At 46.2% G+C, this 12,872-nt stretch overlaps 1 protein-coding gene across 1 annotated transcript; it reads left to right on the forward strand.

Moving 5' to 3' along the window:
• The first annotated feature begins 9,632 nt into the window (after window positions 1–9,632).
• Window positions 9,633–10,909, forward strand: LOC123154736 (aspartyl protease family protein At5g10770). The gene has a single exon (XM_044573383.1). The coding sequence runs from the start codon at window positions 9,725–9,727 to the stop codon at window positions 10,691–10,693; it is 969 nt and encodes a 322-aa protein (XP_044429318.1). The 5' UTR covers window positions 9,633–9,724; the 3' UTR covers window positions 10,694–10,909.
• Window positions 10,910–12,872: the final 1,963 nt, after the last annotated feature.

The raw sequence follows: 12,872 nt of genomic DNA on the forward strand, positions 1-12,872 counted from the left end.
CGGCCTTTAGTACGGGTTGGTGGCTCCAACCGGTACTAAAGACCCCCCCCTTTAGTATCGGTTGGAGCCATCAACTGGTAATAAAGGTGGTCCGCTGCCACCCGCAGTGCACAATGTTTAGTCCCACCTCGCTAGTTGAGAGGAGCTCGCATCGGTTTATAATCCCCGCCGCAGCTACCGTGTCAAGCTCCTCTCTAAGCAGGCCTTTGCGGGCCTATTGCAAGTCTTCTGCCCTGTGGGGCCTAATGGGCCATACGGGCCTGCATCCTGGCCCAACTAGAGATTGGGTTTCTAGTCGTATGCAGGCCGTGCCGGCCCAGTAGGCGGGCTGTTTTTGCTTTATTTCAAAAATAAAAATAAAAAAATCCTTACCAACCGGGACTAAAGGTCCCCCAGACCACGGCTCGCCTCGTGCCACGTGGTGGGCCTTTAGGGGGACCTTTAGTCCCCACTCTTTAGTACCGGTTCCAGAACCGGTACTAAAGGTCCTTACGAACCGGTACTGAAAGTCGTTTTTCTACTAGTGCATACACCGACCCCCTCATAAGATTTGGAGGATTGGCTACAATAAAGAGTGAAAAGGCATTATCAAACGGTACCCTCATAAGGTTGTACTCCGGTGATGGAGGGGCGATGACCGCGGTGCGCCTTCGCCTCGCTTCAGTGCTTGTAGTCGTCGCTAGATAGTCTACAGATCTGGTTGTAATTTCTATTATTTCTGGTATTCGTTGTACCACCATGTTTGAAGATGAATAGATCGGAAATTTTCTCGCAAAATAAGAATGGTACCCGGAAATTTCCGGAGATAACACATGTGCCTTGTCTTTAAGAAATAACTCCCAACCGCAAGTCGGCTTCGGTAGGGGAGTGGCGACATCGACGCGTCGGTGGCACGTTCTGACAGCAGTAGTGGTCGTTCGGTGGTCTTGAAATCTTGATGTAATTTTTATTATGTTTGAGATGCTACGTACTTTTGGCGAAGTTTTACAGTTGTTATTGTCTTCTTGGTATAAAAAGGGAAAAAAGATAAAGCTAGATAGTAGTACTAAACGATTCCGATCCAAGGAGTTAGCGTTGTGTTTTACTTTGAGGAATTATTATGGCGTGTTGCAGTGCACAGCAGGAATTATGACGTGTTGGAATAATCCACAACTTTCGGCCTGTGTTTGAACCTGACCTTAGGCCAATGCAGCAAAATTCGACACGAAGAGGGAATCTGTCTTCGGACCGGAGCAGATCTACTGGGCACCGCCGCTCCACAAATCCACGATTCCCCAACCAAGAAACCATCAAATCCTCCTCCAGCCAACATCCGGCGATCAGCGATCAGATCCGGGAGGAACGATGTCCACCGGAGGGTTTTCGCTAAATCCGTGCACCAAGGTGGAGGACGCGGTCTCCTGCGAGAAGGTTCAGCCCGCCACCAAAAGGAAGGCCCGGGCCGCCCGTCGTGGCCATCCGAGCAAGGGCTGCAGTTCCGAGGGAGATGGGGCTGCCGAGAAGATGCAGGCGGTCGCCGGCTTCTCTGAGGAGCACAAGATCTCGAAGCAGAAGCAGGAGCATGAGGAATTGGCCTGTGATATCATCAATAAGAAGGATGACGGTGAGCTCCTCTCTGCCGAAGAATTTGACGCGTTCATAGCTATGATGGAAGAGAAACACGAGAGGCTTTGGGCAGAGTACACGCCTGATGGCGTACAAGTGATGGAGTACAAAAGATTACTCCTCATATCCCAAGGATAAAGATGGTTTCGTCGTACTCAGAGGTTGAGTGTTCAACTAGTTGTGCCAATATGAGTCTTTCTATATAGTTTGATGTAGTGTCCATCCGTATTATCACCAATCCAGTGTCATCTTACATGGTGTGCCATCGTGATGTGATCTTGTTGCGACCCTTGTTCTCTATTAATGTATAATAATCTTTTGTTGCTGTTGATGTTGCTGCCTGTGAAATAGACTATGACCTGTACCAAATGTCCAGATGTTAGTACACCCTTTTTTTGGAAGAGCACATTATTCAGTACTAGAGTTGATGCTGATGTTTTTAATAATCATGCTGTGCTTCTTCTCTCCAAGAATCAGCAACAAGGTATATAACCGGACATATACTTCATGTTTACTACCTGGATTCGGTTGCAGGTCTCATATAAATCATGATCCAAGCAGTCATTAGGATTGTTGGTATGATACATTCTGGATATTTAATTTAATGGCTTTCTACTTCATGAAATTGAAGCCATGACGGTCCTCTTTATGGTGTTTTGATTTAGTTTTGTAACGATCTCCCCTGTGTGCTTCTTCAATATTGAAGGAACATAGAAATGTAATGAGTTCTCCAATGTACGTCTTCAATATTGAAAGAACATAGAAATCTTAATGTCAGTATATGGTCCATAATTTACAGTTTATTGCTGGTTTTTTGTGGTGTATCAATTCCGCCTTGTTGTACCGCCTGAACGACATGGATTATGCCGCTGTCATGAGCCCATCTTGGGCTGCCCTCAACTGCACTTGCCTGATAAACCTGCAGGTATTTCTTGACGGATTTATTGCCTTCTAATACAGCTAAAGCTACAGGCACACCTCATTCAGTACTTGAGATTTTTTTTTGTATGAATGGATAAACAATCAGAAATAGTGCTCAGGCTTCTTACATTTAGTTGCAACAGTTCCCATGATTTCTCTGCGATATACTGAACTATCTATTTTGAACAAAACATTTCATCTGTGTTTTTTCAGATATTGATGATGCTACACTTTTGTTCCTTAATGGCATCATATTTCTATTGTGCCCTTTCTGTCTACAGAAGAACAATGGCATTTTCTTCCCAGCAAGTCAAATTGCACATTTTAACAAGTTCCAAAATTTGGAAATAGAAGTGATCGATGTACTACGTTTTTCTGTGAATCACTTCATCTCCATCTACTTATGGATATATTCAGTTCTACTGTAACCTATTGAATATCTGCAATGTTTTCTCTATTCAGCACCACTATTGATTTACAGATCCCCTCTGCCCTCTCTATTACAAGATTCAATATGGCTTCAGTCTTCCATAGAATTTCTTTGGATTGGTCTATCTTCTAAAGCTTGATTGACCTCTCCCTAATCGACAGAGTTGGCGTCCTCTGCATCAACACTTGGAGGAAGCAACAAGCGATTGCAGGGGAGGCAGGCGAGGGCGATGATCCAGATCCACCTAATGGCACGCTTAGGACAGGGTATGCTTGCTGGAAGGGTCCAATGTGAACCTCTAAAGCATTCTGAAAGCAACTGTAAACATACATCCAAATAGGGCTCGAGGCATTCGTCGAGACCGAGGAGCAAGCTTGCTCATGAGACTTAAGTTGGTGTCGAAGGCTGGACTTGCATCGGAAGGCATTTAGCACCAGAAGAAGACGTGCGGGGCCAAACAATTGGATCAGCCAAGCATTCAGTAAACAACCGTGATAATAAATAAATGACACCCCAATTCGTGAGACTTCCATTTTTCGGTGAGGTACACCTCATGCATGCATTAGAAGAACCCTTTCAAAAAAATTGAGAAAGTCCAAAGGCCATATATTACAATACCAAATCTTTACTGTACCTAAAAAGAAGTCATAAACTTTTACAAGGCATCCCAAAAGAACATGAAAATTACAAACGATACCATCTTCCTCCAGCATGCGCGGGTAGTGAGCTCTGCCCGTCCATCGATCCACGCCACCCGCCTCCGCCGCGTCTGCATGGCGGCCCTGCGGTCTACCTCGCCGGCCTCGTCCCCGGCGGCGTCAGGCTCGTCGACTGTCTCAGCTCGGGCGTCGCTGCTACATTGGTCACTCGGGCCTCGCTGCTTTGGCAGCCCGGGTGCTTGTCGCATGACGTCCCACTCCGTCCGTCATCGCCGGCTTCATCTCGGACTCAACTGCCACCCCACCTCCACCGAGCGGCCTCCCCGCCTCGCGCGTGATCGGCTTGATCACATGCTCGCCGTCGCGATCCGCCTCATCTACGCCCCGCGACCGACCTGGCCCGTCGGTTGCTCTCGCCTCCGAAGGTCCCGTGAAGATATTGCCCCCGAGTTCAGCAAGCACCTCCATCGATCGAGCAACGAGCTGCCGCTGCGTCGCCCCGTTGGGTCGCAGCGCCGCCGGCCCGTGGTTCTCCGCGCGGCTGCATCGACTCGCTCATCGCCGCTGCGTCGCCCCTTTGGGCCATAGTGCCGCGATACGCGGTCCCCGCCGCTGCCCCGAGGTCGTCCCCGTGGTTGCACCGACCCGCGCGTCGCCGTTGCGTCGCCCCTTCGGGCCATAGTGCCGCGATACGCGGTCCCCGCCGCTGCCCCGAGGTCGTCCCCGTGGTTGCACCGACCCGCGCGTCGCCGTTGCGTCGCCCCTTCGGGCCGTAGTGCCGCGATACGCGGTCCCTGCTGCCTCCCTGAGGTCTTCCCGTCGTCGCCTCGACCCACCTGCTGCCGCCGCGTCGCCCCTTCGGCCGTGGCAAAAAGCTCTGCCGTTTTTTTTCAACCGGGCATTCCCTTTTCATTACTCACTCCAACAACAACAACAATAACAACAAAGCCTTTAGTCCCAAACAAGTTGGGGTAGGCTAGAGGTGAAACCCATAAGATCTCGCAACCAACTCATGGCTCTGGCACATGGATAGCAAGCTTCCACGCACCCCTGTCCATAGCTAGCTCTTTGTCGATACTCCAATCCTTCAGGTCTCTCTTAACGGACTCCTCCCAAGTCAAAATCGGTCGACCCCGCCCTCTCTTGACATTCTCCGCACGCTTTAGCCGTCCGCTATGCACTGGAGCTTCTGGAGGCCTGCGCTGAATATGCCCAAACCATCTCAAACGATGTTGGACAAGCTTCTCCTCAATTGGTGCTACCCCAACTCTATCTCGTATATCATCATTCCGGACTCGATCCTTCCTCGTGTGGCCACACATCCATCTCAACATACGCATCTCCGCCACACCTAACATCCATCTCAACATACACCTAATTTCATTACTCACTCCGTTCCTAAATATAAGTCCTTTTAGAAAGATTTCAATATAGACTACATACAAATGTATGTAGACATATTTTAAAGTGTAGATTTACTCATTTTGCTTTGCATGCTCTACATTGAAATTTCGAAAAAGACTTACATTTAGAAATGAAGGGAGTAATTGCTTAACGGAAATACAAAGTTCGACGGCCTCATACAAGCATGGAGGAGAAGGGAAAGAAGGGAAGCGGGTTGGTGCACTGTGAGGAAACCCGCTGCGAATATTCGGCTCAAAACATTCCACGGGCGAAAATGCGAATGTTCGGCTCAAAACATTCTACGGGCGAAAACCTGATAACACAGTTCACTTAAGTTTTACAGATACTACCTCCTCAAACAATTTATTTCCTACACACAACCTCATGGTTTAGTGGCCACACTCTCTTCAGTTAGCGTGTAGCCAGGATAGAGCGAGACAAGTAGCACTAACGATTCCGATCCAATGAGTTACCGTTGTGTTTTACTTTGAGGAAGGAATTATATGGAATGTTGCACGTGCACAGTAGGAATTATGGCGTGTTGGAATATAATCCACCACTTTTGGCCTGTGTTTGAATCGGAACCGTGCTGAATTTTTTGCCTCCGTTTTCATAAATAAAATACCCAAACCCCTATTTCTGAGGATGATTTTGCTCTCACATTTCACCACTTGGGTGAAAGCAACTTCTGAATGTTTGGCTTGCCGGCACGTGTATTATTTTGGGATGGGAGGGTGTACAGTTCCCTTGTGACTGTAGTTTCCGTCGTAAATTTTCTCAACATGATTTTTGCGTTTCTGTGTGCATTTAGCGATTATTGTTTAAGGTGCAGACTGTTGACTGGATTTGAGTCTGAGGTCGGTCGTGCATGTTGACGAGGGCACATCATGACCAGGTGCTTGCATGTAGCGTTGCATGCGCTCCTAATTTCTCTTGCCGCTGACAGCATTAGCTCTGGATGTATCTCGGCGCCTCTTCATCCGATTTTTCTAGGAGAAGGTCGTCCGTCCCAGTTTCGTCCTATAAATATGGAGATGGAGGTGTGCTTCCTGATTTGTATACGCCATTACGCCTCAGGCCCCGTCTGCCCCAATCCATTCGCTTTTCCCGTGCGGTGTCGCGGCCAATCGCCGTTTCCCTCCCTCCCCTCTTCACAAGGCGAGGTGGCCATGTATGAATCTGAGTATCTGACCCGAGGCGGCCGTCCGGTGCTCTACAAGTACTACCGATGTCTCTACATGTAGCGTCCCTCCTCCTCTTGATCCTCTCATTTCTCTCGACCGACCTTCTTCTTCTTCCCGGGGCGGGCTCTCCTTCTCTGTGTTCCTACTCGGATTGTGAATAGAAAGTAGCCCAGGTGGTGCAGAGAAACTGTATCCAAACAACTGGCCACGTTCGGTGTTGGAAGCCGTGGAAGGAGACGGGAGTTGGGGCTGCGCTCTCGACCTCCTGTTGGTTGATTGACTAGAGAGCGGATCAGAGGAGGCTGTGGACGAACATCGGACGAGGCCGTCGTGGCAAGGGTCTCGCGTTCGCAAGAACAGTGTCCACAGCGGCGGACGTGGTGGCTAGAGAGAGGAGCAGCGACGAAGTGGAGGTGCGTGTCTGACTCTGACCTAGAATTATCCGTTAATCCGTGTTGTTGCTCGAGTTGTTTCTGTTGTGCTTAATTACGAGATTTGGTTCTGGTTGTCTTGGTCTTCAGGCATGCTGTATGCGATTGTGAATACGGTGGCCTGGGCAGATGAGTCAATACTCCCTTGAAAACGACCGAATTCTTCTGAATTGGTCATTGTTTTCTACTAATGCAGGCTAAACTTGAACGGATTTTTCTTTCGATCTAAATTGTGGTAATCAATGAGGGAGACGACGCTGTCAAGCCGTTCTCCTGTAGATTTGAGCAACCTGGACTCGAGCCAGGTGCCGGAGAAGCAAAAGCACAAACGCAACACGCAGGAGGTATCCGTCAAGAACGAAGACCGCAGCGCTGTTCCACTTAGACCAAAGGATGAGAGGAAGGATGCTAACGGTGGCAGAGATTGATGACTTCTTCGCCGCCATGGAAAAGGCCAAGACCGAAAGCTTCGCCGCCAAGTAAGTGGACCTCCTAATAACTTAGCTGCAATTTTGCAATCTACTGTCAGAACCTTGGAGTACTTTATTCCACTTTTGGGTTCGTCAAAGAATTCTGGAAGGATAACAAAGCAGTCTCTCGTTCAGTTTTTCCATTTATCGCCTCAATGCATCTACTTGTAGATGCTTTCTTTTGTTGTAAAATGATAATGCGTTCTTGCTGGTCAATGAAACTAACAAATCGGTAGACTACATTTCGCTGATTTTTTTTCTCTTCATATCCTTCAGGATACTGAATGATGTGATATGAAACTTTTAGTTTTGTTCAATTACGGAGAGTTGAGAGTTTTAGGGACAAATTCAATCTCATCATATTCTGTAAGTTGTCGATGCATGTAGATTTCGCTTATGAAGATTGTTTGATGAGTATTACAGTATTCCGTTTTAGGCAGCAATAAGAGGAATTGTTCAGTGTTATGTTCTGTAGAGAAGATGGATGGGTGGAGATTGGTACAACAATTTTAGTGTTCAACGTTTGCCGATTTTGGCGTCAAGTTATTTAAGTTTAGATGCATCATAGAGATGAACTCAGTTGCAATTGCAAGGACTCACCAGTAGGCAATGTTGCAAATATTTTCACCGAATCAAGGAATTTGAATTTTCTGGTTCATTACTCGAGTCTTTGGCATTTACGAATGTACTGTATAGAATATTTCATTAATTGTTACACTCTAAACTCGGTGCAGATTTGAACTTTTACTAGCTATAAGTTCTGAAACGTTCTTGCATTTACCAATACTGACAATGCAGTACGCACTCCAACTAAAACAGGACATGACAGATAGATTGCCTTATCTAAGCAACTGGGAAAGGAGGTTAATCTAATGGATACAAAGATTTACATCACCAAAAACAGAAAAGACAAATGCCATGCACATGAACCACGTGGCTAAGCAAAGGTCCTTGCAAAAAATTCGCCAGACAACTCAAAATCCTATAAAATACTTACGACAACTTTTTTGACATTTTTCCGCTTCATATGTACCAGCAGCGCCCAAGCAACAACGATCCAACAGTCAAATACACTGATACAAACGTCCAAGACCGGCAGACAATCATATCCAAGCGTTCGTGCAAGCTATCTACTACTTCATCAAAGGCACAAACCCGGCAGGGTAGGTGTATGCACCAAATTTTAAAATTCCAGGTTCTCCTAAGAATTATATATTGTCCCGGTACCTTGTTTTTGTGCTTCGGTCATGGTGTGATCTCCTACTCTCTCCGTCCCAAAATCGCCCGTGAAATAGCCGTGATAGCTGCGTTATAGTTGCCCAGGAGCCTCCCCGCTACGCTATGGCTGCTACTGCAAAATTCTCCACATATCCCTCTAAATGGCTCAAAAATCAGCAAAATCTTTCAGAAATCATCTCTCCCACCAGAATTTTTTCGCTATTTGCCGCTATTGCCCACTATGGCGGCCTCTATAGCCGTTGGGAGAGCCAGCCGTGAAATCGTTTCTCCCACGATTTTAATCTACGACCTTGATACACTTATTTTGAGTCGGAGGTAGTATATTTTAACATATTCTATAGTGTATTCTCCATGATGATGAAATACAAGCAGTTGTTGCAAAGAGCAAACTATAATAGATTAATAGACTTCTGTACAACAACCCACCCCCTTCATGGCGCACTAATTGTTTCCACTATCCTTGGTGATTTTTTTATATGTATCCTTGGTGATCTAGGTGTTATGAAAAACAAACTGTTCTCTATGCCATGTAACGCCCTCTTTGTACTTCATCAAATATAAATGCAAACCCTATTTTCTTTGGTTCATTCGGTCAACTATCACCTTACGGGGTAGCACTAAAACATACAGTACTTTGCTCCAAATGATAAAGATTTAACCATTTGTTTTCAAAGAAAATAAAGATTTAATCATTACCTCGCTAACGTAGCGCACACACAATTCTGTTGTCATAGGCGCGGCGTGCCGCCGCGCGGGCATAAGCTAGTAAATTAAAAGACGGACGCGTGCGCATATCAGATACAGGTAGTAGAGAAGATGATCAACGATACAGGCCAGCCGAAGCGAACAACAGACACACCATTCTTTCCTCCTCTCGAAGGAAAGGAGATCTCGCCAGTGCCCCGTAGCTAAGGAGTTCCTCCGCCGTTTTTCTCCGGCGGCTCCCCTCCGTCGATGACCTCAATCGTCGATGGTGAGGGAGGTCGTCAGATCCATGTATGTAAATAGTTTTTAGGTCAAAGTAGCTTAGTTTTTAGGCTGTTCATCGTCTTAGGCGATGCTGAATAATGTTTTTTTAGATCCTACTTCGAACCCCACGCATGCACGACCCGGTGCAGCGGAAGCCACGCCACGCCACACAGCTGAGCTCGACCGAGAGCCCAGGGTAGCCACACAGCTGAGCTCGACCGAGAGCCCACGCCACACAGAGGAGATGCTCCGGCGTGACCAGCTCCGGGCCGCCTACATCAGACGGAAGTACTCCGGCGTCAAGGGTGGCGCAGGTGACATGGAGCAATCGGACGTTACCGTGCCGACCACACTGGGCACCTCCCTGGACACGCTGGAGTACTTGATCACCGTCGGCATCGGCTCGCCGGCCATGACCCAGACCATGCTCATCGACACCGGCAGCGACGTGTCCTGGGTGCAGTGCAAGCCGTGCTCGCAGTGCCACACCCAGGCGGACTCGCTCTTCGACCCCAGCTCGTCGAGCACCTACTCACCCTTCTCCTGCAGCTCCGCCGCCTGCGCGCAGCTCAGCCAGAGCCATGAGGGGAACGGCTGCTCCGGCTCCCAGTGCCAGTACATGGTCAAATACGGCGACGGTTCGAGCGGGACCGGGACGTACAGCTCCGACAAGCTCGCGCTGGGCTCCAGCTCCGTCAGCAACTTCCAGTTCGGATGCAGCCAGTCTGAGTCGGGCAACCTTCTCGAAGACCAGACCGATGGGCTCATGGGGCTCGGCGGCGGCGCTCAGTCGCTCGCCACCCAGACCGCGGGGACCTTCGGCAAGGCCTTCTCGTACTGCCTCCCACCGACTCCGGACTCCTCTGGGTTCCTCACCCTCGGCGCAGCAACCTCAGGTTTCTCCAAGACACAGATGTTGAGGAGCAGTCAGGTCCCGTCGTACTACGGCGTGCTCCTTGAGGCCATCAGGGTGGGAGGCAGGCAGCTCAACATACCCGCCTCGGTCTTCTCCGGCAGGTCGATCATGGACTCCGGCACAATCATAACGCGGCTGCCGGCGACCGCGTACTCTGCGCTATCGTCGGCGTTCAAGGCCGGCATGAAGCAGTACCCGCCGGCGCAGCCTATGGGCATCTTCGACACGTGCTTCGACTTCAGCGGCCAGTCCACCATCAAAATACCGAGCGTCGCACTGGTGTTCTCCGGGGAAGTCATCGTCGACCTCGCCACCGACGGGATCATTCTGGACAGCTGCCTCGCCTTCGCGGCCAACAGCGATGACAGCTCCCTTGGCATCATCGGCAACGTGCAGCAGCGGACGATCGAGGTGCTGTACGATGTTGGCGGCGGTGCCGTGGGGTTCAAGGCCGGCGCATGCTGATCGGCGCGCACAAGGACACCGTTGATACTATTGGGATCTCAAGTTCGTCGTATACTTGTTTGCTGCTGCGAGCTACATATAGTAAAAGTGTCATAGTACATGAAGCTAGTGGGGCCAAACCATCAGCGTACTATAGTGCTTCGACTTGCAACGTGATGCAAGCGTGCAAACTACCAACCAAAACATACTTGTTTGTCTTCGGGTAGTTTAATAAGAATGGAAGAAGTCTTAAAAAACAAGTTGTCTAATTTACATCTACATGCTTTTTAAGAATGTCACATCCAAGCTTTCACAAATATATAATGCAGCAACAAAAAAAAATAAAAAAAATAAACCACATACAGAGTGGACATCTACTTAGATGTCATATAATTATGTCACATCTAGATGTGTCCTAGGCACACCTCTTAAGAAAACCTTGAACTCGTAGTCGACATCGAAAATGAACGCTGAACTCTAAATCCCTGAAAGCGACACCCTATCTTATCCAATCCGACTTATCTTTTTTCATTGTACGCCGATACTACTGAATGACAGATTTGACGGGACCTCCCCGCGAACGATTCATTCGTGCTTTGAAGGTCGAGCAAGCGACGAATTTGTTTGCTAAAAGGACACCTTTAGCGTCAACCCTTCACATGGACAAAATTGTCATTAACATCATTAACATGAAAAGGTAAGGTCTCGAGCAAAAAAATGGGCCAAAAAAACCCCAGTTTTACCTCTAGAAAAAACAGGCCTTGGAAAAACTAATATTTCTTCACCCGACTTAATTAACCAAAAGCATGCAGACTTACCATCAATTTTATAATAGAACTACCGCATAGCCAACGATTCAAAACATATATATTGTTTACTAGCTGCAGAAGTTGTCATGCTTCTAAATAATAATGTATTCTCTCTGTCTCAAAATAACTGTCTCAAGCTTAGTACAATTTTGTACTAGAGTTAGTACAAAGTTAGACATTTATTTTGGAATAGAAGGAGTACAACATAATCATGATTTCAAAACACACAAAGCGTGCATAGATAAAAGAAAAGAAATCGAGATAGTTGCCGTATTGTAGACATTGTGCAAAGCAATGCAATTTGACACGGCTAGGGAAAAAATATCATGTCAACAGATTTGATAGTATTTTCCCATGGTATGTTAAATAAAATTGTCATGATAAGTCCAACAAAATTGACATGGTTCATGATAAAAAAAATAGTTTTGAGACAGGAAAACTTGCCATGTTCTAACTAACAAAATTACCATGGTTATAGACATTAAATTTGCCATGGTCTAAAATAATTAAGTTGTCATGCTACCTAAAAGACTACCATGGTCTAGTTAATTATGTTGCCATGGTCTAACTAACCAAAGTGCAATGATATACCTATTATATGTGTCATGGTCTAAATAATTAAACTGCCATGCTATCTAAAAAAACTAACATGGTCTATTTAATTAAATTGCCATGGTCTAACTAACAAAAATTGCCATGGAATATATATATTAAACTTGCATGGTCTAAAATAATTAAATTACCATGCTACCAAATAAAACTAACATGGTCTAGTTAATTAAATTGACATGTTCTAACTAACAAAAATTGCCATGGAAGTTATATTAAACTTGCCATGGTCTAAATAATTAAATTGCCATGCTACATAGAAAAATTAACACGGTCTAGTTAACTAAATTGCATGTTCTAACTAACAAAAAATGTCATAGAATTTCTTTAAAACTTGCCTTGGTCTAAATAATTAATAAATTGACATGCTACATAAAAAAAACTATGATGGTCTAGTTAATTAAATTGCCATGGTCTAATGAACAAAATTGACATGGTATATATATGTAATACAAGAAAAAATGTCATGGTCTAATTAGTAAAATACCATGCTATATACAAAACAACTACCATAGTCTAATTACTAAATTTGTCATGGCAAAACCTGCCATGTCTGGAAATTTGCCATATTCTAATAAAAAATCATTTTTGGAATTTCCATAGTATAATTAATAATTACCGTGTTCTTATTACTAGAACTAAAGAAAAGAATTCACTTAAAAAATATAATGGGAATTATTTTGGAAGAACAGAAACATGTTTGTAATTTTTATATGGCAGAAGGTATAGTTTTATTTCTCATGGTCATTAAAAAAGCGTCGTGGTGAAAAACGGTAAAACTT

This window comes from Triticum aestivum, chromosome 7A (genome assembly GCF_018294505.1).
Source record: "Triticum aestivum cultivar Chinese Spring chromosome 7A, IWGSC CS RefSeq v2.1, whole genome shotgun sequence".
NCBI classification, from domain to species: domain Eukaryota; kingdom Viridiplantae; phylum Streptophyta; class Magnoliopsida; order Poales; family Poaceae; genus Triticum; species Triticum aestivum.

What these genes read in the sequence shown, in the direction of transcription:
- LOC123154736 (XM_044573383.1), top strand. Translation starts at nt 9,725, where the DNA reads ATGACCCAGACCATGCTCATCGACACCGGCAGCGACGTGTCCTGGGTG.